This window comes from Emys orbicularis, chromosome 3 (assembly GCF_028017835.1).
Source record: "Emys orbicularis isolate rEmyOrb1 chromosome 3, rEmyOrb1.hap1, whole genome shotgun sequence".
NCBI lineage: Eukaryota > Metazoa > Chordata > Testudines > Emydidae > Emys > Emys orbicularis.
In genome coordinates, this window is record NC_088685.1 from 6,130,947 (window position 1) to 6,158,781 (window position 27,835).

The 27,835-nt window shown below is 54.6% G+C and overlaps 1 protein-coding gene across 2 annotated transcripts in view; it reads right to left on the reverse strand.

Moving 5' to 3' along the window:
- Nucleotides 1-26,703, reverse strand: part of PTK2B (protein tyrosine kinase 2 beta) — a 54,450-nt gene extending 27,747 nt beyond the window's left edge. For both annotated transcript variants that reach the window (XM_065400563.1, XM_065400562.1), the window contains exons 1-7: nucleotides 26,497-26,703; nucleotides 9,696-9,874; nucleotides 9,326-9,413; nucleotides 7,874-7,953; nucleotides 5,665-5,727; nucleotides 4,615-4,669; nucleotides 3,732-3,872 (exon numbers count right to left, since the gene is read on the reverse strand). In XM_065400563.1, coding sequence (XP_065256635.1) covers nucleotides 3,732-3,872; nucleotides 4,615-4,669; nucleotides 5,665-5,727; nucleotides 7,874-7,953; nucleotides 9,326-9,413; nucleotides 9,696-9,874; nucleotides 26,497-26,703 — 813 coding nt within the window. The remainder of the gene's footprint in view (nucleotides 1-3,731; nucleotides 3,873-4,614; nucleotides 4,670-5,664; nucleotides 5,728-7,873; nucleotides 7,954-9,325; nucleotides 9,414-9,695; nucleotides 9,875-26,496) is intronic.
- Between the last annotated feature and the right edge of the window lie 1,132 nt (nucleotides 26,704-27,835).

A 27,835-nucleotide genomic window follows, 5' to 3' on the forward strand; every position in this document is an offset into this window, starting at 1 on the left:
CCGAGAAGTCTGAAGGAATGCCTAACATAGTGAATGCTAATGGGAAGGGGGTAGGTTTAGCAGATAAAATAAAAAAAGAACAAGTTAAAAATCACTTAGAAAAGTTAGATGCCTGCAAGTCACCAGGGCCTGATGAAATGCATCCTAGAATACTCAAGGAGCTAATAGAGGAGGTATCTGAGCCTCTAGCTATTATCTTTGGAAAATCATGGGAGACGGGAGAGATTCCAGAAGACTGGAAAAGGGCATATATAGTGCCCATCTATAAAAAGGGAAATAAAAACAACCCAGGAAACTACAGACCAGTTAGTTTAACTTCTGTGCCAGGGAAGATAATGGAGCAAGTAATTAAGGAAATCATCTGCAAACACTTGGAAGGTGGTAAGGTGATAGGGAACAGCCAGCATGGATTTGTAAAGAACAAATCATGTCAAACCAACCTGATAGCTTTCTTTGATAGGATAACGAGTCTTGTGGATAAGGGAGAAGCTGTGGATGTGGTATACCTAGACTTTAGTAAGGCATTTGATACGGTCTCGCATGATATTCTTATCGACAAACTAGGCAAATACAATTTAGATGGGGCTACTATAAGGTGGGTGCATAACTGGCTGGATAACCATACTCAGAGAGTTGTTATTAATGGTTCCCAATCCTGCTGGAAAGGCATAACGAGTGGGGTTCCGCAGGGGTCTGTTTTGGGACCGGCTCTGTTCAATATCTTCATTAACGACTTAGATATTGGCATAGAAAGTACGCTTATTAAGTTTGCGGATGATACCAAACTGGGAGGGATTGCAACTGCTTTGGAGGACAGGGTCATAATTCAAAATGATCTGGACAAATTGGAGAAATGGTCTGAGTTAAACAGGATGAAGTTTAACAAAGACAAATGCAAAGTGCTCCACTTAGGAAGAAAAAATCAGTTTCACACATACAGAATGGGAAGAGACTGTCTAGGAAGGAGTACGGCAGAAAGGGATCTAGGGGTTATAGTGGACCACAAGCTAAATATGAGTCAACAGTGTGATGCTGTTGCAAAAAAAGCAAACATGATTCTGGGATGTATTAACAGGTGTGTTGTGAGCAAGACACGAGAAGTCATTCTTCCGCTCTACTCTGCTCTGGTTAGGCCTCAGCTGGAGTATTGTGTCCAGTTCTGGGCACCGCATTTCAAGAAAGATGTGGAGAAATTGGAAAGGGTCCAGAGAAGAGCAACAAGAATGATTAAAGGTCTTGAGAACATGACCTATGAAGGAAGGCTGAAAGAATTGGGTTTGTTTAGTTTGGAAAAGAGAAGACTGAGAGGGGACATGATAGCAGTTTTCAGGTATCTAAAAGGGTGTCATAAGGAGGAGGGAGAAAACTTGTTCACCTTAGCCTCTGAGGATAGAACAAGAAGCAATGGGCTTAAACTGCAGCAAGGGAGGTCTAGGTTGGACATTAGGAAAAAGTTCCTAACTGTCAGGGTGGTTAAACACTGGAATAAATTGCCTAGGGAGGTTGTGGAATCTCCATCTCTGGAGATATTTAAGAGTAGGTTAGATAAATGTCTATCAGGGATGGTCTAGACAGTATTTGGTCCTGCCATGCGGGCAGGGGACTGGACTCGATGACCTCTCGAGGTCCCTTCCAGTCCTAGAATCTATGAATCTATGAATCTATGAAATCAGACCTGAGGTCCACCTAGCACAGCATCCTGTTTATGAGAGTGGCCAGCCCCTGTTGCACCAGAAGAAGGTGCAAGACACCCTGTAATGGGACAACCTACCCCGAGGGGAAAGTCCTACCTAACCCCCATCAGTGGTTGGCTTAGTCCCTGACGGGAGAGGGTTTATAACCCTACTACATTTTATGTCCTATCTAATGGACTTGTAATTCAGGATGTTTTTATCCCTATCGGTGCCTGTGTTATGCAGGAGATCAGACTAGATAACCACAACGGTCCCTTCTGGACTTATAATCTATGAATCTACCAATGCCTAGTCCTTTTTGGAATCCTGCTGATACTTTGCCCTCCTGGAGAGCTAGTGGCGGTGAGTTCCACAGGCTGACTGTGTAAAAAAGTATTTTGTTGTATCAGTTTGAAATTGGCTGCCTTCCACGCTCATTGCATACCCCCAGGACCGAGCACAGAGAGCCAATCCCCAGCTGGTGTCAATTGGTGTAGTTGGCGGAGCTACGCTGAGTATCCGGCCCAGTATTCCTAGGAGGCTACGCCACTGATTTATACAATGGCCCCTATAATATCTTCAGTGTTGCTGTTATGCTGGAAGGCGCTCATGGCTGCCAGCAGGGGGCAGTCTTGGACCTAAAGACGATCACAGACCTCCTTAAAGCCAACGTGTGCCCACCACGCTCCGTCAGGAAGAGCGATCCAGCCCCTGTATGTGCTACCAACAACTGGGGCCTTGCCCCTACTGCCCGGGGCGCTTGGCCACGTGGCAGGTGCAGGTGGAACGAGAGCTTTCCCAGGTTGTGAACGCAGGGCGGGGTTAGGATGTTGGGTTCGCAGCCTGTGCGCGTCGGAGGCAGAAAAAAGTCAGCAGGAGGCGCTGCAAGCGTGACCCTGGGAAGCAGAGGGGCACGAGCATGGGGATTTCTGAGCCAGGAAGCTGCCTGCTGTTTGTTTCCGCCCGCGTTCAGGGAACAGGCCTCTGTGTCGGTTCTTTGTGAATAAACGGGGATGGCGCCCAAGAACGGCCTGCTCTCGTGGCCCTGATTTCTCATCCTGACAGAAACAATCCTGCAAGGCTGGGCAACTCCGGCTAACCGCCCAGGCCCAGGGCCAGCGCTAGGCTCTGCCCTCTTCTGTACGCACCCTGACGCTTTCATTGCTGCACCTGGAGCAGAAGGTTTCATACTGAGCTTCCCAGTTCTCCCCCTGCCCCGGGCGGTACGGTGAAGAGAGAAGCTGGCAGTGTGTATAAATATTCCTTTCACCACTGAGGGGTCCCATTAGGGGGCAGCTGCAGGGTATTTCCAAGAGATCAGGAATCCCCCGCAGGGTCCTGTTGTATGTTCCGGGGTTTCCCTCGGGGAACTTTTCCCCTCCTTTGGCAATTCCCGGCAGGTACGGCCCGGCTCAGTCACGGCCCGCCCAGGGATCCGACTAGGCATTCGCAGCTCTGCTCCTTGGCCGGCTCCCGTTCGCTCACAGCAAGACAACTGGAAAGAAGCTGCCACATAATGCCTGGGCCACAGGGCAGCGAGTGGGTCTAAGGATGCCACGCTAGCGCTGAAGTCCAACTCCCCACCCCCACTCAGGCCTCGCCTGCTGGGCCTGCCCCGACTGGGGGCCTGATTCTGCTCTCCCGCTGGTGTAAATTAGAAGTAACTGCAGTGAAATGGTGTCAGAGGGAGCAGAATCGGGCCTTTGGTAAGGTGAAATGGAGCCTGGGCAGAAAGTCCGGTGCTTAGACCTTTGTACCAGCCCCTCCGCACGGGGCGAATTTCGCACTCAGAGCCCTGGGGCTGGGCATACCGTATATCCTGCCATATACTGGCCCTAAACCCCAGGCCAGCAGGAGATTTGGGAATACCGTATTTCCCCCTATATCCGAGCACTGATCCCCAGCCCTCCTCCCGACGCTGGCCATGGAGTGATGCGCTATTCGCCAGCAGAGGTTGGATTCTCGGCTCTAGACAGGTGCCGGCTGGAGGCGTGTGATGGAACCGTATCGATCCCAGCCCCAGCCGCCGCGCCCCGTCTTCCCCACGCAGGGACTCACTATGAGCTCGCAGCGGTAGCTCTCCTGGTCAATGTTGGCGAAAGAGGCGAGGGTGTTGAGGAACTTCATGATGCACTCCTCCTCCCGCAGCAGGGCGTACTGCTGGAACGTCTGCTGGATCATCTTCCGGAACTGCTTGGGCTGAGGAGGGAACGGCGCCAGAGCCGGAGAGTCAGCGACAGGCGCCGCTGCCTGGGCGTAAAGACCCAACAGCCGGAAGCAGCCCGGTCCGGGAGGCATCTGCGTAGCCAAACGCTTCCCCCTCCACATGCACAGTGTCTCCGCCAATGCACTTGAGTCCTGACCCCGCTCCCCCAGCTATTCCAGTGCTGGGCTCCCCACACACACAGCTCTGCCAGCGCCCCTCAACCCTGACCTACAACCCCCCCACACCCTGCTATTCTAACCCTGGGCTCCCCATACACAGCTCTGCCAACCGCCCTCAATCCCGGCTTCCAGTAACCCCTGATAATTCCTGTGAGCGGCTCCCCCAGCTCCGCTCCTTGACCAAGAGCACCTGACAATCCAGTGCGGGGCGCCGGAGAGATCTGCCGAGGAGCTCCTAGATTTAGGTGAGTCCCTGCTGTTCCGCTCCCGGCCTGCCCCTTCCCCAGGACAGTTTCCCAGCATTGTCCCTCCTTGACGAAGGGTGAATTTCCCAGCCCACGTCCTAGGTGACGCTCAAGTCCACTTACGCTTGTAGGGTTGGCTTAGACCCTAGGCCTAGAGTGGCACCTAAGTCTCGTCCCTCTGCACCGGGGCTGGATTTCACCCTAACGGCTTAACCCAGCTGCACTGAGCTGTTCTCAGTCCTAGCCTCCTGCACTGGCCACAAGTGTCCTTTGTCCATAACACCCCCAGGCCGGGCTCTGCAGCACCTCACCTTCAAATTCTCCTGCATCTGCTTGGGGAAGAACAGGTCCAGCCCTACTTCCTTTCTGAAAGGGAGAGAGAGCAAGAGACGCGCACACAGGTTAACGATCCCACAGGGACTCTGCAAAACCTACTCCTTTCATCCGCATTTCAGTGGCGCTTAGGCCATCTTTAAAATATCCTGCTGGCGCATGGAGGGGTGCCAGGGGATGTGTGACACGCAACCTGAGTCCCCCGGGTCGATGGCTTGGATGGGTCTCTGATCGGGGACAACTGGAGCTCAGCGCCACCTGATGGGCGACTGGTGGCCCCAAAGCGGTACTCCCAGTCCGGTTCCTGGTTGAGGACCGTCCGCATCGCAGCGGCCAGCCTCAGCAGAGTTGCCAAGGGCCACAGAGACGGACCACCTCTCCGTGAGCCCTGCCCTCGGGACAGGGACTCTGGTACCGCCCCACTTTGATCCCTATCTATTGTTGTGATCAGTAATGTTGCCTCATGCACCTGACGTGGTAGGGGATGATATGAGGAGGTTCATCTCATGGCATTTCAGGCTTCCTGCGCTTATGATGATCCCAGCTTCCACCACTCTGGGTTTTATTCCCTGCAGTCGGGCCACGATACTTCGAGGGGCGCGCGCACACACACACACACACACACACACACACACACGCGTTTCTGCAACGTCTCCAGGGCAGCCCACTCCAGGATCCTGGCCAGGATTTTGGAATAACCATCAAAGAGCCCCAACTCTAGAAAGTCCATTCCAGGCTTTACACTGAGCCCAGGGGATTCTGCAGGGATGGGATCTGGGGATGAGGCTGTGTGTGGACACAATCAGCCATGCTGGTGGTTAGGTACTTAACTGGTGAGTCTCCCTCTGTGCTGGGATCAAGGGATCTGCCTAATCCCCTGGGCCATAATGTATAGGAGGAGATTTTCTTGCCTTGATGAAGAGATCACATGGGATTGGACACCCTGTTATCTGTGAGGACTGGGGAACTCCAAGGAGTGGGGGGGCGGGGGGCGGGAAGCCGAGAAGAAATAGAACCTGGCCACTTACTCCAGGAACTCAAAGTTGGATTTCTTATCCAGGGCATTGTGCGGCATGTCCTTGTAGAACCTCCTGCAAGAAGAGGGAGACGTCAGGCGTCAACATACCGACCTCACACGTGCGCATCCTACACCGGGCGGGAGCAGAGGGGGGGCATGCAAGCAGGCTCCAAATGCCAGGGGAGCAGAATAGCCGTCAGCTCATCTGGTAGCTCATTCGAACATTCAGTATGCAAAATGAGAGGTAGAAAATGATAGGAGGGTGGCAGACACCCCGCTAGCCTCACACTGAGACCAGAGTCAGGAAAGGGACCATTAAACAGATGGGCCCAGGTAAGAACCGCAGATGCAAGGGTAATAAGTTAGCTAAGTGTGCCACCGCCCCCTTTAGTGGCTCATTCTCAGAGAGGATACCAGCCTACCACTGCTACTAGAGTTATTCCTTTAGCTCATGTGGCAGAGGCCTGTAGCTTAGAGCAGAAAGTCCAGGGTTCTGTATCTGCTGCTTACCTGTGGTAGCCATGGTGTTACACAACTTTGGAGCGCTTTATACTCCCAACCCAGGTCTGGGTCTAAATTTGCAAATAGCCCCTGGGCTAAATTCTGTTGTGAATCAGACATGTGATGTTCCCACCGAAACTGAGCACAATGTGGTGCCCTCTCTGCGTAACAGGCAGGACCCAAACAATCGCAAGCTTTTGGGGTGTCTGGCTCTGGATTGAGACTTTGCATCTTGAGCCCAGCTGGACTATGAAGAGCGACAGTCAGAAAAGCAGGTGGCTCTGGGATTCTTCCCCCATCCGTGACTTTCAGATCAAACATGCTCAGCTCCAGACTTTTGCTAACCACCCGCCTTGGCAGTTCCAGGCCAGCTGGGGTCCTCCTGCCTCTTATGAGCAACAAACTCACTGCAAAACTCTGATGGATTTTAAGAGGCCCGGGCTTTGCCTTGCAGCCTGGCTGACGATACACAAGGGGTACAGAATCCAGGATAGCTCAGTGGTTTGAGCATTGGCCTGCTAAACCCAGGGTTGTGAGTTTGATCCTTGAGGGGTCCATTTAGGGAACTGGGGTAAAAATCTGTCTGGGGGTTAGTCCTGCTTTTAGCAGGGGGTTGGACTAGATACATCCTGAGGTCCCTTCCAACCCTGACAGTCTATCACAGCAGCGCGGCCTGCTCTGTTGCTGACTCGAGCAGAAAAACCCCGGGCCAAATCCTCAGCTGGCGTAAATCAGCCAAGTCCCCACTGAGTGTTTCCTCACCCTAGCAAGGAACGGCTGCTGCCCTTCCTGACTCACGCCGGCACGTTAAGCAGGCACCGCCCATGTGCCTGCGTCTCACCGGGGCTGATGGCGACCGTGTTCAAGCCTGCCAGGCGGCATACCTACGTGCCACTGCCACCCGCCTTGGCACTGCTCTCTGCCAACTACCGACGACCGTGGGCACGGAGAGCAGAGGAGCCTCTGCTTATTTTTAGGGCCCAGCTCACGTCTTGCTGCTCGAGTCCATCTGGCCCGCCGGAGTGATTCAGCTGGAACGCGCCCACCTCCCACCATGTTCTTCTAGCTGTAGGGCCAGAGAGCGCCATTCCCCGGCGCCCCTGGGAGTCGTGGGGCACTATAGCCCATAGCTCAGCTGCGCCGGTTTTTTCATTCTCATCTTTCTCTCTTCTCCCTCCTCCTGACACCCCCCTTCGTGCAATGCAATGGCACTGGAATCTGACTTGAGCTTCCCGACCCACCACCACGTCCCAGGCGGATGGGACTCGGTCTAAAGGAGCTGCCCTCCCATCCCTAACAAAAACTGGAACTTCTCCCCGGTCCCTTTGCTGGGGGCTTGCTCCAGGCAGCCCCTGTTTTGCTCCAGGTGAGCTTCTGTCTTGGGGCAAAGGGACCCACAGTAGGAAAATGCCCTGCACTAGATGAGCCCTATTGTCCAAGGAGCTCCAAGCCCTTTACAAAGCATGATCCCATTTTGCAGAGGGGGAAACTGAGGCACGGATAGGGGAAATGGCTGGAAACGGTGAGTCGGGACAGGATTCCCCGGCTCCTTGCCCTCTGCTGTTTTAGCCACTAGCCGGTGCTTTCTCCCAAACCTCTCTGGATCCAGCTACGCTGGAGACGTTTGTGGCTGGGATGCATGTTTAAGAAGGGTCCTTTCCCCTGGCCCCCCGGGGACAATCCCCTAGCGCTCAACGCCTGTTGTGCAAGGTACGTACCTGAGCTCCAGGCAGCCCAGCTGCAGGGCCATGCCCTCGCTCACCTTGCTGGCGTAGTGCTGCATGTAGTCGGTCCGGAGCTGCAAGGCCAGAGAGAGAGATCAGGAGGCCAGTTCGGTGTCCGGCATTCCCTCCCCCCCACACACAATCCCTCCTTGCCTCTCCCCTTTCCTGCGGCCATGGGGCTGCAGGCCCGAGTGCGAATGCCATTGGGGCACGTGCAGGGCAAAGAGACTTATTTCAGGAACTGGAGCTATTCGGTCTCCAGGCAAAAGGATTGCCCCGGGGAATCCCAGCTGCTAAGGCCTGGAGGGGGCATTACGATCAGTTAGTCCAGCGGTTCTCAAACCCTGGGTCAGCGCCCCATTTTAATGGGGTTGCCAGGGCCAGCCTTAGACTTGCTGGGACCTGGTGCTCAAGCTGAAGCCCAAGTGCCACACTCCCGGGGGCCTTGGGCTCCAGCCCCCCCCTCCTCCCACCCAGCTCGGGCTCTGGACCCTCTCCCCCATCTAGGGCAGCAGGGCTTGGGCTCTGGCCCCCCGCCCCCCACCCAGGGCATCGGGGCGTGGGCTCTCCCCCCACCCCCGGGGTCATGTCGTAATTCTGTTGTCCGAACGGGGTCCCGGCACAGTGACGTTTGAGAAGCACTGGTCTGGCCTCCCGCAGAACACAGGGCATAGAGCCTTGCCCAGCGATTCCTGCCTGTCGCCCATAGCTTTTGGACGAGTTACGGTGGAGCTTTAAGAGAGAGACATCTGGTCTTGACTTAAAAACCACCTGGGATGGAGACACCACCCCGTCCCTAGTAAGTGCTTCCAATTTAATTACCCTCCCTGATCAAACATGTGCTTTAGTTCTAGTCTGAATTTCTCTAGCTTCAGCATCCACCCCCTTGATCTCACTTTGCACTGAGATGAGAGAGGGCCAGCCCCAGAAGCTCACTTCTTCAGACGCGTCCCCGTTCTAACCACCGCTGCTGCTGGTCAACCCAGGGCCGTAGCAACAAAGAACGTGGCCCCCTCCGAACGGTGGCCCCCTCCGAACATATGTCCGGGCGGGGCCCCTTACAATGCAGAAACTGGAATGCGGTATTTATTTTGCCACTTTTAGGAGCCCCCTTCCTTGCGGGGCCCCCTCCGGTCGGAGGGTACGGAGGGCACTCGCTACGCCTCTGGGTCAACCCCACCCACACGGAGACTGCTGGCCAGGTCTTGGCAAGCGCTGGGCGCCCCCAGTTCCCAGCGACGTCTCTGGAATTTCGTAGGTGCTCAGAACATTTTTCAATCAGGCCCCAGTGTGGTGAGAGCGAGAGGGGAGAGAGATCCCCGGGAGAGGTGTGAATCCAGGGGGGAATCACAGGTGGGTGTGGACGGGAGGCCAAATTCAACACTGGTGCAAGAGGGCACAATGCCACAGGAGTCAGGGGAGTCGGCGTGTTGCAAATACTCTGACCTGCTGGTAGAAGTACAGTAAGGTGGTCCTGTCCTCTATGAAGCGCTCCATGTAGTCCTCAGGGAGGTAGCGGATTTGGAGGTCGTACCTTCAAGCAAACAACAAGTCATCTCTTTGGAGTGTCCGCTCTTCCGAGGAAGGGTCTTTCTTTCTGCAAAGCGCCCAGTCCCTACCGCTATCTGCCGACACCGCTCGCCCCTGCTGTCCCACTCCGCAATGTGCACTGGGGAGATTCAGCGGAGCCCCCCGGATCCAGGTGTGACGGGTCCGTGCAGACCCTACAGCCCCCGACTGCCCTCCCGCCATGGCGACCTCCCATTAGGCAGGGGCAGGGTGTGCCGGAGGGTGATATCTGCTCCTATCTCCGTACCTCCACTCGGCCTCCAGGTGCAGGCACTCGTACTTGTCCTGCACCTCGCCCACCGTCAGGTCCGGGTGCAGCCAGTGGATCTCGTCGGACTTCACATGCTTGAGGCGCAGGCCGTAGCACTCGGCCAGCTGGATGTCGGGCCCGATCCTGCCGCTCAGCAAGATGGAGTGGATGACCTCCTGCAACCGGGGGCGGGGAGGGAGATTGAGTGAGAACACAGACGCCCCTTCCCCCGTGGCATCACCCCTTCACCCAGCATAAGCAGTAACTTGGCACAGACATCCTGGGGTGCTGGGTTCCCCAGTGCATCTCCCGTATTAGATTCTCACACTCTCTGGCGTAGGAGCTGCCTGTAGGTAGTTTGTGTCTTGTGCTGGGCCAGGGCCAGAGGCGCTAGAACTAGAGCTGCTGGGGGAGCTGCTGCGCCCCCTGGCTTGAAGCGGTTTCCATCGTATGCAAGGTTTACAGTTTGGTTCAATGGCTCTGGGCACCCCCACTATACACACTGTCCCAGCACCCCAGGGCATGCGATAAGCACCAAGAAAAAACATCAGTGTCATTTGAACTATTCCCACTAGAGGGTGCTGTGACACAGCTGTTGGACTGGCTACGACCCCAGGGCCACCAGACACACTGGCTCCTGGGCACACAGCCCGCTGTTCATTTCAGGGGGTTTACAAAGCAGTGGTGTGATACCAGCCTGTACTTTGAACTAAATACAATAGGCCTGATGCTTAGCTGGTGTCAGGTGGTGTTGCCCCAGAAGATCTAGCCCAGCACCTGAAAATCTGGCCCGGTGACGGGAGGTTAAGGAATTCATTTCTTTCAAATGCTGCTGTTTTTCCTGTTAAAACTTAGAGACACCCCCCCCTCCACCCCAAAACTGAAATCAGAACGTGAAGGTTTGCAGTGTAAGCCAGCAAGGCTTTTTAGTGAAACAATGTTCTTTGAGTGCAACAATGTATTGAAAGAAAGAAAGAACGAAAGAAAGAACGAAAGAAAGAACGAAAGAAAGAGCCGTACACAAGGTTTTTAGTGGTTGAGTTGTTTGTACAGTTGGCGTCAGGCCATACTAGCTTGTTTAGGTACAGCCCGGTTATACACTCTGCTCTTCAGGGTTACAGAAGACATCTTTGATGTGCAGACATCTTTTGTTGCCAGTTTATCACTGGGACCTTGGAAAATCAGCAGAACTCGGTTTGCAGCTAAATAAAGGACATTTTCCATTTGTTTTCTTTTCCTTGCTTGGCTTACGGTACAACGGGGCCAGATCCCCACTGGTGTCAGTAGCACCCTGTTGACTTCAGTGGCGCTCTTGCCAATTGACGCCAGCTGACTATCTATGTGAATGCCACCTGCCTGGCCCTGCCCCTTTCATCACACGGGCAGCTTGGCTGCTCTGACCGTCCCCCTGGAAAGCTGTTGCCGGCTCTGCACTTCTGGCCTCCTTGGACTCCTCCTTCCAGCAGCCCAGTGTGAGGCTTGATACGAACAGGAGCACACGCAGCAGGAAGAACTAGGCCAAGAAATGCTTCTGCTGTCACTAATTTTAGCAGCTTCCTGGCCACGCAGGGTTGCCTACCTCTGCCATAACAGTGAGGGACTCAGCTGAGATATACAACACAAGCCTTAACCACTCCCGGTCATTAAAGATTCCCATACACACTCCTGCGAGAAGAGGAGTATTAACCCTAGTGCTTTGGCCAAATGCAAGCTCAAGTAATTACATCCTGCCTAACTAATCCCCACCCGCTTTGGTACGGTAACATTCTTCACCTTCCACTCTTTCGTCACTGTGTCCTGTTAGCTGCCACGTTCTGCCCCAGAGGTGGCTGCACGTCAGTGCTGGGTGAAGCAATCCCCAGAGGCTGTATGTAGTTTGTAAATCCGTTTGGCGATCATCATAAGAACATCCAAACTGGGTCAGACCAAAGGTCCATCGAGCCCAGTATCCTGTCCTCTGACAGTGGCCAATGGCAGGTGCCCCAAAGGGAATGAACAGAACAGGTAATCATCAAGTGATCCATCCCGTCACCCCAATCCCAGCTTCTGGCAAACAGAGGTTAGGGACACCATCCCTGCCGAGCCTGGCTAATAGCCATTGATGGACCTATCATCAGGAGATGGAAGGCGGCAGGTTCTGAGCCAGATTCATCCCTTGACTCAAGTCAATGGCTCTACACCTGAGGTGAATTCATCTCTATACGCGGAAGGTGGGGGTTAGACTTGTTGCCGTTGTTATCCCAACATATTGGTCAATGATCCCAGACACCTTTTGAACGTTAACCCTAATTCACAGTTTCCTGTCTTTGTAGCAAAAACAACAAGGAGTCTGGTGGCACCTTAAAGACTAACAGATTTATTTGGGCATAAGCTTTTGTGGGTAAAAACCTCACTTATGCCCAAATAAATCTGTTAGTCTTTAAGGTGCCACCAGACTCCTTGTTGTTTTTGTAGATACAGACTAACACGGCTACCCCCTGATACTTGTCTTTGTAGCGTCCTTTTATTTCCAAAACTACAACGGCTTTGCTAGCTTTGGGGCCACCGACTGGTCCTTTCAACCTTCATCTCACCTCGGCAGCCCTGTCTCCACATAACGCCTTCCAGGGCTGTCGGTGAGTGTAGAGCTCGTGACAGTGAAGAGAAAATACAGAACGACCCTGTCTCCACAGACCTCTTTACGAGCTGCCTCTTTAAAGCACAGTGTGCTGCTAAGAACTAACAGTCGCAGCTGGAGGCCCCAACTGAGTTCAGGGAGCCCTTGTGCAAGGTGCGGTACAGACAACATATTAAGAGACCATTCATTTCCCATACAGCTTTCAATCCAAACAGGATGGGAGAAAGGAACTATTCTCCTTCTGGTACGGATGAGGAACTGAGGCTGAGGGAGACGACGGGATGGACATGCAGTAAGTCGTCCATAGCTCCAGGAATCAAACCGAGAGCTCCTGAGTCTCAGTACAGTGCCACAAAGCTGACCTTCCTCTCCAAGTGATGAGCCAACAAAGGGCCAGCAGCCTGTGACTCTCTAACCACTCTCCTACTGAACCCAGAACCAAGAGACAAGAAGCTCCATGTCCCTTTGCCAACCTGCGAGCTAGCCAGTCCCTCCCATAGCAGGCCCTTGTCTACCACTAGAAATGCACAGGTTGCAGATCTCCCCTGGCTTGTAGATGCTCAGTGCAGGGGAAAGGTTTTGGAGGGGAACCCCTGGGCAAATAGTCTTCAGGAGACTACAAGTGACCTGGCACATCTGCTACGGGAGAATCACCAGTCCCCGCTTCGGAGTTAAGCCTGAATTTCCATGGATGAATCAAGCTGAGGAGAGGAGAAGAAGCAGGCCGCGGTGTTGCCCCTAAGTGGGGAAGAGCTCATCTGGATAATACATGACTTGAGTAAGGCTTTTGATACCGTCTCACATGACCTCATAACCAAACTTGGAAACAGCCTAGACAAAGCTACTACACAGTGGGTGCACAACTGGCTGGAAAGCGGTACTCAGACAGTAGTTAGCAATGGCTCACAATCGAACTGGAAGGGCCTATCAAGTGGGGTCCCCTAGAGATCTACCCCAGGTCTGAGTCTTCACATCTTCATCAATGGCATAGGGAGTACACTCAAAAAGTTTGCGGATGATACCAAGCTGGGAGGGGTTGCAAGCGCTTTGGAGGACAGGATCAGAATTCAAAATGATCTGGACAATCTGGAGAAATGGTCTGAAGTATATAGGATGAAATTCAATATGGACAAATGCAAAGTACTCCACTTAGGAAGGAACAATCAGTTGCACACATACAAAATGGGAAACATAAGAACAGCCCTACTGGGTCAGACCAAAGGTCCATCTAACCCAGTATCCTGTCTTCTGACAGTGGCCAGTGCCAGGTGCCCCAGAGAGAATGAACAGAACAGGTAATCATCAAGTGATCCATCCCCTGTCGCTCATTCCCAGCGTCTGGCAAACAGAGGCTAGGGACACCATTCCTGCCCATCCTGGCTAATAGCCATTGATGGACCTATCCTCCATGAACTTATCTAGTTCTTTTTTGAACCCTGTTATGGTCTTGGCCTTCACAACATCCTCCGGCAAGGAGTTCCACAGGTTGACTGTGAACTGTGTGAAGAAATACTTCCTTTTGTTTGTTTTAAACCTGCTGCCTATTAATTTCATTTGGTGACCCCTAGTTCTTGTGTTATGAGAAGTAGTAAACAACACTTCCTTATCTACTTTCTCTACACCAGTCATGATTTAATAGACCTCAATCATATCTCCCCTTAGCCGTCTCTTTTCCAAGCTGAAAAGTCCCAGTATTATTAATCTCTCCTCATATGGAAGCTGTTCCATACCCCTAATCATTTTTGTTGCCCTTTTCTGAACCTTCTCCAATTCCAATATATCTTTTTTGAGATGGGGTGACCACATCTGCACACAGTATTCAAGATGTTGGCGTACCATGGATTTATATAGAGCAGGGGTAGGCAACCTATGGCAAGCGTGCCAAAGGTGGCACGCGAGCTGATTTTCAGTGGCACTCACACTGCCCGGGTCTTAGCCACCCGTCCGGGGGGCTCTGCATTTTAATTTAATTTTAAATTAAGCTTCTTAAACATTTTAAAAACCATATTTACTTTACATACAACAATAGTTTAGTTATATATTATAGACTTATAGAGAGAGACCTTCTAAAAATGTTAAAATGTATTACTGGCACGCGAAACCTTAAATTAGAGTGAATAAATGAAGACTCGGCACACCACTTCTGAAAGGTTGCTGACCCGTAATATAGAGGCAACATGATATTTTCTGTCCTATTATCTATCCCTTTCTTAATGATTCCCAACATTCTGTTCGCTTTTTTGACTGCCGCTGCACATTGAGTGGATGTTTTCAGAGAACTATTCACAATGACTCCAAGATCTCTTTCTTGAGTGGTAACAGCTAATTTGGACCCCATCATTTTATATGTATAGTTGGGATTATGCTTTCCAATGTGCATCACTTTGCATTTACCAACATTAAATTTCATCTGCCATTTTGTTGCCCAGTCACCCAGTTTTGAGAGATCCTTTTGTAGCTCTTCACAGCCTGCCTGGGTCTTAACTATCTTTAGTAATTTTGTATCATCTGCAAATTTTGCCACCTCTCTGTTTACCCCTTTTTCCAGATCATTTATGAATATGTTGATGAGGACTGATCCCAGTACAGACCCCTGGGGGACACCACTATTTACCTCTCTCCATTCTGAAACTGACCGTTTATACCTACCCTTTGCGTCTTTTAAGCAGTTCCCAATCCATGAGAGGACCTTCCCTCTTATCCCATGGCAGCTTACTTTGCTTAAGAGCCTTTTGTGAGGGACCTTGTCAATGGCTTTCTGACAATCTAAACGACTGCCTAGGAAGGAGTACTACGGAAAGGGATCTGGGGATCATAGTGGATCACAAGCTAAATATGAGTCAACATCATTCTGGGATGTATTAGCAGGAGTGTTGTAAACAAGACATGAGCAGTAATTCTTCCGCTCTACTCCGCGCTGATTAGGCCTCAGCTGGAGCATTGTGTCCAGTTCTGGGCGCCACGTTTCAGGAAAGATGTGGACAAACTGGAGAAAGTCCAGCGAAGAGCCACAAAAATGATGAAAGGTCTAGAAAACAGGGCCTAACCAGGAAAGATTGAAAAAACTGGGTTTGTTTAGTCTGGAGAAGAGAAGACTGAGAGGGGACATCATAGTCTTAAAGTACATAAAAAGTTGTTATAAAGAGGAGAGAGGAAAATCATTCTTCTTATCCACTGTGGACAGGACAGGACAGGAAGCAATGGGCTTAAATTGCAGCAAGGACATTGGGGAAAACTTCCTCACTGTCAGGGTGGTTAAACACTGGAATAAATTGCCTAGGGAGGTTGTGGAATCTCTGTCATTGGGAGTTTTTAAGAACAGCTCAGACAAACACCTGTCAGTGATGGTGTAGACCAGTGTTTCTCAACCTTTTTGTGCTGGCTACCCTCCATGGACTTAAAAGGAAATTGCAACCCCCTACCTTAAGCTTGGGCTTAGACGTCAGTCCCTGGTGGCTCAGGGCCAACACTGGTTGCCAACACTCCAGGATTGGAGGGGGGAGAGCTAGCTCAGTGGTTTGAGCATTGGCCTGTTAAACCCAGCGTTGTGAGTTCAATCCCTGAAGGGGGCATTTAGGGATCTAGAGAAAAAAAATCTGTCAGGGACAGTACTTAGTCCTGCTGTAAGAATTAATGGCTATTAGCCAGGATGGGTAAGGAACGGTGTCCCTAGCCTCTGTTTGTCAGAGGGTGGAGATAGATGGCAGGAGAGAGATCACTCAATCATTACCTGTTAGGTTCATTCCCTCTGGGGCACCTGGTATTGGCTACTGTCAGTAGACAGGATACTGGGCTGACCCAGTACAGCCATTCTTATGAGTCTCCAGGAATTAAAGATTAATCTTTAATTAGATTATGTGGTGTGATGAAGCCTCCAGGAATCTCCCCGCCGCCCGGAGCTGAAGTATGTAACTTAGCTTCATGGGGCCCCTGGACAGTTGCCCTGCTTGCCACCCCCTAACGCTGGCCCTGCCCTTGTGACCCCACTAAACCTGTCCCATGACCCTTCCCGAAGGGAGGAGAGGTCTCAACCCATAGGTTGAGAAACACTGGTCTAGATAAGACTGAGTCCTGTCTCAGAGTGGGGGACTGGACTAGATGACCTATCGAGATCCCTTCCAGTCCTACAATAATACCTCGCTCTTATATACCACTTTTCATCCAGAGAGCTCAGAGTGCTCTCCGAGGAGGTCAGTGTTATCGAACGTGAGGTAAAGCGATTTGCCTAAGGTCACCCAGCAGCCTGGGGGCAAAGCTGGGATGAGAACCCAGGTGTCCTAAGGTCCAGGCCAGCGTGTCCGTCCTCTTGATTCCATGGCAGCATTCGTTTGCAGCCCCATGGCTGAAAGCTGCTGCTCTCGGGTGGGGTGGTAGATCAGGGGAATGTCAACGGGTTACAAAGGCTGTCAGTGCTGGGTCACTGCTCTGGAGCCCATCCTGCCCAGGGAGGCCCCCAAAGCCCTGTGGCCTGCGTGAGATGAGCAGGCAGCTTTAACGCAGATCCCACCAGACAGGCGTCAACATTGCGACAGAGCACACGGGACAGCTGGCCTGACTCCCCAGCCCCCGGCTCCGTTCCCGGACAAGGAGCTTGACGCGGAAGGGTAAGCCCAGACGCCACGCTCGCTGAGTGAAACGGGGTCACCCCGCTTCTGGGGGGTTTCCTGCTGTCATGGCTACAACAGCCACCCAGAGCCTGGTGCGTTACAAGAGGGATCATGCAGTGCGTTGCAATGGGACCAGTTGCACTGAATTCGCAATGCAATTGCATCCAATTGGGAATTCGGCTGCAGTGCCTCCTGGGCGCACATTCCACAAGCCCTGGTTCCACTCCCGGAAGCAGTGCATCCTGGGAGGTTTCGCAAGGCCTCTGGCATGCTCTGGGAGGAGCCACGCATTCACACTGGCATTAAACCAGTTCAGACCGAACCTCTTCTGCCTTATCAGCTTATGTAAGGCCGTCTGGTTTAACCGGTTCTTAGAGCACGCTTGAGATGGCTAAAAAGTTGTGCTGCAAGCAGAGAGAGGGTCTGAGTGGCCGAGAAAGTCGAACAACGGCGGCAAACGCAGCGAACCCCTCAGTAACACTGCCGTGCTCACGAGGCTGGCTCCCCGGCTTTCCATCACGCTGCCAGCCCCCCAGGAAAGCTGCCTGACTGGTAGGAACATAGAGTCAAAGCCACCTTACAGTCAGTCTGTCCTCCTTAAAGGGGGGATGCAGCCAAGGAGCTAGAGGATGGAGGTGAGTTAAAGGACACAGGTGAAATCCCGGGCCACTGACGTCAATGGCAAACTCCATGGAATGCAATAGGGGCCAGGATCCCACCCCAGCAATTCTCCTCATGCGATCTGCCGGCCTTCTCCCCGTTACCAAGGGGACCTCATCTTCCCTCTCCTTAAGCTACTGAAACCAGGAATCCTGGCTTGTTTTGTAACTTCCCCACCCTCTTCCTCTAGCACCAGCCCAGCAGCCTTGTTTCCCAGCACCCCCTGCAACATGTCACTAGCCCCCGTGTTACGGGGGGGTGGGGGGAAAACCCATGGACTGGGAGTCTATGGCAGAGACGAGAGCAGAACTCACGTCTCTCCATTCCCAGGCCAGCGCCTTCAACACAAGTGCAACCTCCCTCTGTCCCTTCGGCCTCTGTGTGTGCGTGAGAGCCTTCTCCTATGCAGCTCTGGCCACTAGACGCAGCCTCTCTGTATCTCCAGGCCTCTCCCTGTCTTTTCAAAGCTCAGGCCAAAGCCTTTCTTCTCCCCTTGGCTCAGGTCTCTCGGATCGGCTTCGGCTCTGGCTCAAGGAAGCACAACTGAAATCGGGGCTAGAAGGCCCAGCAAACTCCTCCAGGCCGTTTTGTGCCCTACCTGAAAGGAAGACACCCCACAAAACATGGCCTGATCCTGAGACACGCTGAGCCCTTCCTGCTCCCGCTGCAGCCGGCAGGGAGCAGAGGGAGCTCTGCACCCAGCAGGATCCGACCCTCGGGCTGTTCCGCCTTGCATCACAAAGAAGAAACCACAAATCTGGACAGAAAGCGTCGGTCGTTTCATAACTGTGGAGGGACAGCAAAAAGGAAATCCGGGGTGCAGACAGAGCGAGCTCTGAAGCCATCACTCTGCCTTAAGATTTTTATTCTTCTCAGAGGTGATAAAATAGTAACAATCCACCCCCCACACACAGATCCTTGAATAGTTTTGCAAATAATTCGCTTTGTTGGGATTCGTGGGGTCACAGGATCCAGCATTCACTAGTGTTCCGACAACGGCCGCCCGGGGAACGGGGGGAAATGCCTGCAAACCCCTAGGGAGCCATACATTTTAGCCCGCATGACGATTCGTCCCCAATGGTCTTCTCTAGGCAACGCTGCCCCCGTTATAAAGCTTGCATTGTCCAATCAGGGAGCGTAAACAATACCAGCTGACCTGGATGACCAATCACACAACACAAATGGCAAATAGTGTGTAGTCCTGGGGTGAATTTCAACCCTGTGCAAAGGGGGCCAGCACAAGGGCCTGCAGGCATCGCTCAAAGGGGCCTTCGCTGGAGTCTTGGCCTTGAATGGCCCCGTGTGCTGGGTAGGGTTGCCAACTTTCTACTCGCACAAAACCGAACACCCTTGCCCTGCCCTCTGCCCCACCCCTAATCCAAGACCCCACCCATGCCCCGCCCCTTCTCTGAGGCCCCGCCCCCACTCACTCCATCGCCCACCCCCATCACTTGCTCTCCCCACCCTCACTTACTTGCTCATTTTCACTGGACTGGCTCAGGGGGCTGGGGTGCAGGAGGGGGTGAGGGCTCTGGCTGGGGCTGCGGGCTCCGGGATGGGGCCAGAAGTGTGGAGGGGGCTCTGGGCTGAGGCAGTGGGTTGGGATGCGAGAGGGGGTGGGGGCTCTGGCTGGGGGCTCTGGTGTGGGGCCGGGGATGAGGGGTTTGAGGTATAGGAGGGGGCTCCGGGCTGTGGCTGAGGGGTTCGGAGTCCAGGAGGGGGATCAGGGCTGGGGCAGGAGGATGGGGCCCAGGAGGGGGTCAGAGGTGCAGGCTCCGAACGGCGCTTATCTCAAGCAGCTTCCAGAAGCAGCAGCATGTCCCCTCCCCAGCCAATGGGAGCTGCGGGGGTGGCGCTTGGGTCAGGGGCAGCGTACAGAGCCCCTGGCTGCTCCTACGCGTAGGAGCCGGAGGGGGGACATGCCGGCTGCTTCCCGGGAGCCACGGGGCAAGGAGGCTAGCAGGGAGCCTGCCAGCCCCGCTTAGCAGAGCCGCCAACCAGACAGTCAACGGCCACCAGGATTCCTTTTCAATCAGGTGATCCTGTCGAAAACCGGACACCTGGTCACCCTAGTGCTGGGGGAAGTTTCACCCTCTGGGTGCTGGGCTCTGACTCAGATTTCACCCCAAGCTCAGGACCCAGATCCTCAGATTCTGCTACTAGGGGAGGTTCAGAGCCTGAGTCCCGCTGCGACTCGGGTCCAAGCCCAAGCCTTGTCATTTTGCAGTGTGGACACAACTCAAGCTGCAGAGCCGAGTCAGAAGGTCAGTGTAGCATAGTGTGGACGCATTAGCATGGCTGTGAGACCGGGGCAGGAGTGCCAGAACCTCGGTAGAAGTGGGGGGGCCATGAGGCCCCGCACCTCTCCAGGGCCCTGACCCCCTACTTCACCTCTTCCCCCCGAATCCCTGGCCCCCAGCCAGGCCAGAAGCCAGAGCCAGGCCATTGTAAGAGCCTCCCAGGGAGCCGGGGCCGCTGTGGGGATCCCCGGATCCTCCACCTGCCCTGAGCAGGAGGCCAGGATACCCAAAAGCGGCCCCCGGCCCATGTCCCTGCCCCCCAGGGCACGCTGACCAGTGCAGATGGAGGGTTCAGGGCTCCCCACAGAGGCCCGGGCTCCCAGGGCAACTCTTACCATGGCCTAGGCGGGGCCTCGGGGGGGAGAGGAGGGGCAGGGGCCAGGCTACAGAGAGGGGCAGGAACTCACTCATGCGTGGCCTGGGAAACACCCAATCCACCAGCCCAGGTTTACAATGTGGTGCAACCATACCCTCAGTGAACGGTTCACCGGCAACCCTCAGCCTCGAAAGGCCTCGTCCGCGCTGCCTGGTGGATCCTGGTGAAGAAGGAAAATCCAGCGGCCTAGTTCCCCTCCCACACCAGCTTGGGAGCACTGGAGCCACTGCTGAGTGTCAGGGGGGTGGGCAGAGAACCAGGTCCCGGATCAGCTCACGAGCCACTGACAGAGCAGTCAACAGTGTGACAGCTCAGACTCCCTGTCCCCCAGCAGCGGGGACATCTGCGGAGATTTTCCTGTTTCTCTCCGTCCCCCCGGTGTTTTCATTTGAAGGCGCCTCTGCCCCTGTCCCCCCGGGCTCGCTGCGATGACAGATCCTCCGTTTTCCAGGGAAAGCGCAGCAGCCGCTGCGTTTCTGTTCCCAAGTACGTCCTGTGCTACACGCCAGCCCCTTCCAACAACACTCTGTTCCCTCGATTCAACACATCCTGCTGCTTTCTGGCTTGCTACATTTCTCCTCCCGGGTCTGCTTGTGGGAGGATGAAGCTGGCAACATTTTTCACTGCGCCAGCAGCCCTTTCTTAAAAACCTCCTGTATCCTCTCCCGGTGCAGGACACCAGAGCCCACAGCTCAGTGCGCAGGGTGCTGGCCCGAGCAGTGGCCTGGGAATCAGGTCTCCTGGGGCCTATCCCAAGAGCAGGAAGGCAGCAGGACTGGGGGTTAGAGCGACAGGCTGAAGATCAGGACACCTAAGGTGTAACCACAGCTTGTTGCCTTGTCATTAAGACACAGGACCGTGCACCAGGACTCCCGGGGTCCACAGCCAGCTGTGTTAATCTCTCGCGGGCAAGTCACATAACCTCTTTGTCTAGCCACCGACAGCCCTGCAGAATGTCCTTTTCCTCCCACGTCTCAGAGTCTCTGCCCTTTCCTGTGGGATGAGGACCGAGCCGTGGGTTGGTCACCTCTAGATGTAATTGTTGCAAGATGCTGCCCAGGGGCTGACCCAGATGGTGCCCCCTGGAAGCATAGCACATTGCAGCCGCTCTGCTAAGCAGGGGATGTTTCCCCAGTGCGTCCTGATCGTCACCGCCAACCACGCCAGTTCTAAGATCAAGTCAATGGCCCAGCCCTCCTCTACAAACACCTAAACAGGCCGGGAGTCAGCTCTCTCCAGACTCGGTGTGGCCAGGCTGCTGCCTCCAGGGCACCCCCTCGTGGCCAGGGATGGCGCTACAGCAGCTCTGCCTCAGTTTCCCTCCCCGGTGCTTTGCAATAATTGACATTAGGACCAGCATCCTTGCAATAAGATTCCCCTTTCACGGGGTCTTATTTATTCAGTCCCTGACCAACTGCAGACTGTCTAGCCCCACAGCCCCAGCCCTTCATCTCATCAGGGCAGGTGTCCCACCACCCTCCTTCCTGCAGTCTGGGGCTGCAGCCTCACACCGGCTTGTCTTCCCCTCGCTGGGCTGGGGGAGGTCAGAGGCAGCTTCCTTCCCTGCTCATCTCTCTCCTCTTGGGAGCAGAGACACATTAGGAGCCATCCTTGGTCCCAGGGCTCATCCCTGCTGGCTGGGAGAGAGGGGAGCTCTGCCCCACCCTCTACGACTCTTAAAGGGGCCAGACCACCCTGTTATACCCTGGCATTGCAGCTGTGATCAGCGGGGAACACCCGGACTGATGGGGCCCCCCGCTCCCCTCGTATGTGGGACGAGCCTCTCCCAGAGGGTAGGCGGAGTCTGTGTCTTGCTGCCTTCCAGGCTCATCTCCTGGGTCCCCGGGGCCCCACGCCGGGTCTGCTCCTTCGGGCTGGCGGTTGTGAGGCCTGGGGACAGCGAACGATGCCGAGGTGCCGTGCTGAGGGGTGCACAGCAGACAGAGCTCGGAGACAGTCACTCTGTGCCGGCACCAGGGGAAACCCACCCACGACCGACTGCCAAGGGAGGGGCCGGGGATCACCCCGAGGACCCTCAAAAGGCCAAGGGGTCTCGGATGCTCTCACCCTCTCTGTTCGTATTAGGCCAAGCCTCATCTATTCCAACAGGCAGCTGCTTCCACCACTGGCCAAACAGCTGATTGCCAAAAATGTTACTCTAGCTCCCTCTGGGCTACGTGGCCTCGTCTCCGCACGAGATGCGGGAACGTTTCTCTTCCCTGAGCAGCCTCTCTCGAGCCCGCCCCGACTCACGCTGCTGCCCATCCCCCCGACTCTGCCAGTGCCCCCAATCTCGCCCGCCCCGGGACACAGGCACCCCCCTGCCTTCTTCCACACAGCCCCTGTGCTCCGCACGACTCCCTGCGCTCATCTGCCAGGGCCCCCGTCCTGCCCACGTGTACGTCCTTCTGAAAGCCAGCCCCTGCCCTGCTGCCACAGTGCAGCTTGTCGGCAGGGTGACCAGACAGCAAATGTGAAAAATCGGGACAGGGGTGGGGGGTAATAGGAGCCTATATAAGAAAAAGACCCAAAAATCGGGACTGTCCCTATAAAATCGGGTCATCTGGTCAACCTACTTGTCGGTCTGCACAGCAAATTTGTCTACACTACACAGCTTTTGGCCACACGGCCGTGTTGCTAGAGTCGGGCTGTGTAAACACTGTTTGTCGACAAAACCCTTCCACCCCCTACGAGCGGGGTTCGCGTTGTCGACAGGAGAACGCTCCTCCCGACCACGAGCCGTTTACACGGCCACTTGCTGCGGCAAAACTTTTTAAAGCACCTGTGAGCGACAAAAGTTTTGTCATTCAATTGGCAGTGTAGACAAAGCCTCAGTGTTTGGGAAGTGGCCAGGACACCGGGCAGAGATAAATAATAATCACTCCTGGGCCACCACTCACAATGAGCCCAAAGATCTACAAATGCATCAACCGTCCCTCTCGGTCCAGAAGTGGGCTGGTGGGAGCGTTAAGTGGATTTCTGACTGACGGGCTCACAGCCCTAGGGAACTGATGGCAGGATTCATAGATTCATAGATTGGACTGGAAGGGACCTCGAGAGGTCATCGAGTCCAGTCCCCTGCCCTCATGGCAGGACCAAATACTGTCTAGACCATCCCTGATAGACATTTATCTAACCTACTCTTAAATATCTCCAGAGATGGAGATTCCACAACCTCCCTAGGCAATTTATTCCAGTGTTTAACCACCCTGACAGTTAGGAACTTTTTCCTAATGTCCAACCTAAACCTCCCTTGCTGCAGTTTAAGCCCATTGCTCCTTGTTCTATCCTTAGAGCCTAAGGTGAACAAGTTTTCTCCCTCCTCCTTATGACACCCTTTTAGATACCTGAAAACTGCTATCATGTCCCCTCTCAGTCTTCTCTTTTCCAAACTAAACAAACCCAATTCTTTCAGCCTTCCTTCATAGGTCATGTTCTCAAGACCTTTAATCATTCTTGTTGCTCTTCTCTGGACCCTCTCCAATTTCTCCACATCTTTTTTGAAATGCGGTGCCCAGACCTGGACACAATACTCCAGCTGAGGCCTAACCAGCGCAGAGTAGAGCAGAAAAGAATGACTTCTCGTGTCTTGCTCACAACACACCTTTCAATGCATCCCAGAATCATGTTTTGTTTTTTTTGCAACAGCATCACACTGTTGACTCATATTTAGCTTGTGGTCCACTATAACCCCTAGATCCCTTTCTGCCGTACAGAACAGGATAGGTACAGAACAGCCCGTTCCATCCACCTGCCTCATCTGGAGAGCTGAGCTCCATCTCCCTGACTTAGCCAGGCTTCACCCAGGCTGCCGAGGAGAGGCCAGTCAGGGGGTGGGGACATCACAACAGCGACTGCCACTCACTGATTTGAACTGCTGACCTGGAGATCTAAGGGTCTGTGTTGCTTCACCAACCGGGAGAGGCCTCCAGGGCCGGTATTAAGCACAGCTGCACACCCCGGCTTGCCTCCAGACTGCATTGCCTAAGGGGGCCCAGCTCATGGAATTCCCGGCATGTCCCAACACCGCGCGGGATGAGATGCGGGGTCAGCTCTGGCTCTGGGGGTCTGCAAAGCGGCTCCGAGGCAAAGCCCCCGTGGAGTCAAACTAAGCAGGAAGCGCTAACGGCCTGATCAGCAGCAGGTCTGAGCACTTGCAGCTTCCACAGACTGAGCTCCTGAAGCTCCCATGGACTTCAAAGGGACGGGAGAGTGCTCAGCTCTTCTGAAAATCAGCCCATGATCCCCGCCCCGACTCGCCAGCCCTGCCTCCCCAAAGCTCCACCTTCTGCACTGCGGTACCAGCACGGCAGAGGTAGATGGGTCCTTAGAGGCCGGTGAGCCCTGTGGCTGAGGAGTCAGACGGGATTCCTCAGCCACAGGGCTCACCAGCCTCTAAGGGTCCATCTGCCCTGCAACTGGGAGATGTGATTGCTGGCTCGGGTAGACGGACACGCACTGGGTTTGAGGGAGTGAGCATGCTAAAACTAGCAATGTTCCGTGGCGGCAGAGGGGCGGGCCAGCCACCCAAGTACAGTAGCACCTCAGAGTGACCAACACCCGAGTTACAAACTGACCGGTCAGCCACCCCCACCCCATTCTGGAACCGGAAGTACGCAATCTGGCAGCAGCAGAGACACCTCGGGAAGGGAGGGTGTTCGTAACTCCAAAATGTTCATAACTCTGAACAAAACTGGTTCTTTCAAAAGTTTACAACTGAACATTGACTTAGTACAGCTTTGAAACTTTTATGCAGAAGAAAAATGCTGCTTTTAACCATCTTAATTTAAAGGAAACAAGCAAAGAAACAGTTTCCTTCCTTCCTTCTTTTTTTTAAACTTTCCCTTTGTTCGTTAGTAGTTTAGGTTTAACAGAGTACTGTCCTGGATTTGCTTTTCGGGGGTCTGTGCTGCTGCCTCATTGCGTACTTCTGGTTCCAGATGGGGTGTGTGGTTGACCGGTCAATTCATAACGCTGAGATTCGTAATTCCTGAGGTGTTCGTAACGCTGAGGTTCTACTATACGTCCCTAAGACCTCAGACTTGCAGCCTGGGTTTGATCTCGGCTCCGTCACAATGACCTGTCTCTGTAAACCAGACAGCAGCCATGGGGTCCACCACAGCTCAGCGCAGAGCACGGTACAGTTGACAAGCCTACAATCGCTTGGCATTTCTGCCTCAGCCACTTCAGTCCTGCCAGGTACACAGGGCACAATGCTTCCCAATGCTGCCTCCCAGCATGCTTTAGCAGGGAAAAAGTTAATGCCACAGACCTGGACACAGCTGCGTCTCCACACTCCTCCCACAGCCTAGCACCTTGGCTGCACCCCTGGCCTTAGAGCCAGCAGCAGCAAAGGACACCAAGCGTTAATACCTCCAGAGCCAGACGAAGGACGTGTCTGCAGCGCAAAGGACAAGGACATCACAAGAGGTGCCCAAGCCCCAGCGTTCCCTAGAATGGCGACATGCCTGGCCCTGGCGTGACAGCTCTCTCCCTGCCCTTGCGGGGCCACACTCCAGAACAGCCGTAAAAAGGGAACCGAAAGCCCAGCAGAATCTCAGTGACTCACTCCAGAGTCCCACACAGAACAACCCACTGAACCACAAGCGAGGAACCAGGCGCAGCTCCTGGCTGCCCACACCACATTTTCCCAGCGGGCCACGCCATAGCTGTAGTCTCACCGGGGCCATCAGCCAGGGAGCCGACTCAGACGCCAATCAAGTGAAGAGACCATTGGGGACATCCCGCCCTATTGCACACCCAGCCTCCGTGCAATACACCGCTCCGTGCCCACTAGTGGCTGGCCTCAATAACTAGACCAGCCTGTGGCTCAGGCTGCAGCGAGCTGCTTCTTTAGCCCCACTGGCCGAAGCCTCTGGCTTTGGGACTGAAGGTCCCAGGTTTAATCCAGGCTGCCTGTATATATGCAGCCACCGTCTGTTACATCAGGTAGCAACAGTGCAGTGCCCTTAACAGGGCACAGCAGCGTGTACCAGGTCCATGCTTGAGGAAATCCAGATGAGGCAGCTTCTGCCCCGCTGACCCAGATCTCCGTCACGACACTGCATCCCGCCCCGCTGACCCAGATCTCCGTCATGACACTGCATCCCGCCCCGCTGACCCGGATCGCCGTCACGACACTGCATCCCGCCCCGCTGACCCGGATCGCCGTCACGACACTGCATCCCGCCCCGCTGACCCAGATCTCCATCACGACGCTGCATCCCGCCCCACTTACCCGGATCTCCGTCAAGACGGAGCATTTCACCAGCTTGAAGTTCTTCCCCATGTTGAAGCTGTTGCTGTGAAAACACACTTTGAGGATCCTCACTTCCTCCTTCTCCATGTCGATGGGCACTGACACCATGGTGGGGTCCAGGGTCCCACCCAAGCTCCGGAGCGAGCTCCCCCGCAGCCGGTTCAGGGTCTCCGGGATTCCCGACATCCTGAGGGGCACGGCGCTGCTAAGAGCTCAGCATCCCTCTCCTGCAGGGACAAAGACACAGGTGGATGAATGAAGAAGGAACAACCCTGGCCCAGGCTGCATGGCTCCGGCTCAGCGCAGGGCAGGGGACAGGACAGCAAAAGACAGCTGGGCTCTCAGCAATCACCCCAGGGGCCAGGCCCCCCACAGCATATGAATTGACTTGGGGGGAGGGTGGGAAGGAGAGCTCAGCATGGGGGGGGAACCTGGCCTGGGGCCAGTGGGGGAGAGGCAGGGAAAAAGCACGTGGGATGGTGGAGGGGCAGGGAAGGGAGAGGGCATCCAGCATGGGTGGGGAGGGGAAGCCAGCATACAAGAGAGCCCCGGAGCTCCCCCCCCAGCAGGAATCCTGCTCCCATGCCATGTTTACCGGTGGGAATTCGAACCCCCGCCCCCGGGCCTGCGCTCCAGCCACCGGTGAGAGGCTCCGCAATTCCGCCCCGCGCCGGGAGCCTGAGACGGCAGCATGGGCAAGCCAGCCTGGGAAGCAGGCGTGTGCTCCACACGGGCCTGTCGGGGCAGGCGGGCGTGACGTGGGCTCGCTCAGCCGGCAGGGCGCCGCTCCCCTGAGACGCTGCTGCCGTCCGTAGCCCAGAAACGCTGCGGCTCCCCGGCCCTGCTCGCTTCACCCGTACGGTGTAAAGGTCCCAGCTCCCCCAGGGCCTGGGCTGCGACCTGCCCCGACACACAGCATGGGGCTGGGAGTGCCAGGGTCCTGAACGGGAGCGGAGCAAGCCAGCTGGGCCTGCACTCTCCAGCACACGGCATTACAGCGGTGGGCAGAGATATAGGCGCAGTCGTGATCTGCTCCACTCGCCCGTCCCGGGGGCTGCCAGGCCGGTGTAACCTGATGACTGCTCTGCAGCACCCTTGTTCATACGGGATCAGATCTCCCCCACCCTGGGCTTTCTGATCTGCTCATCACTTTCCACCTTGGACCTCCACACCCAGCTCCCCCCACCCTCTCCACCTGCCCAAGGCCGGATCCTTCCTGCGCTGGGAAACTACGGCCGAAAGTCTGACCCACTGTGATCCTCCCAAGTTCCCAACCTTGATTTTCTCCCCTCTTCTTTTTAGTCAGTCCAGCCCAAGC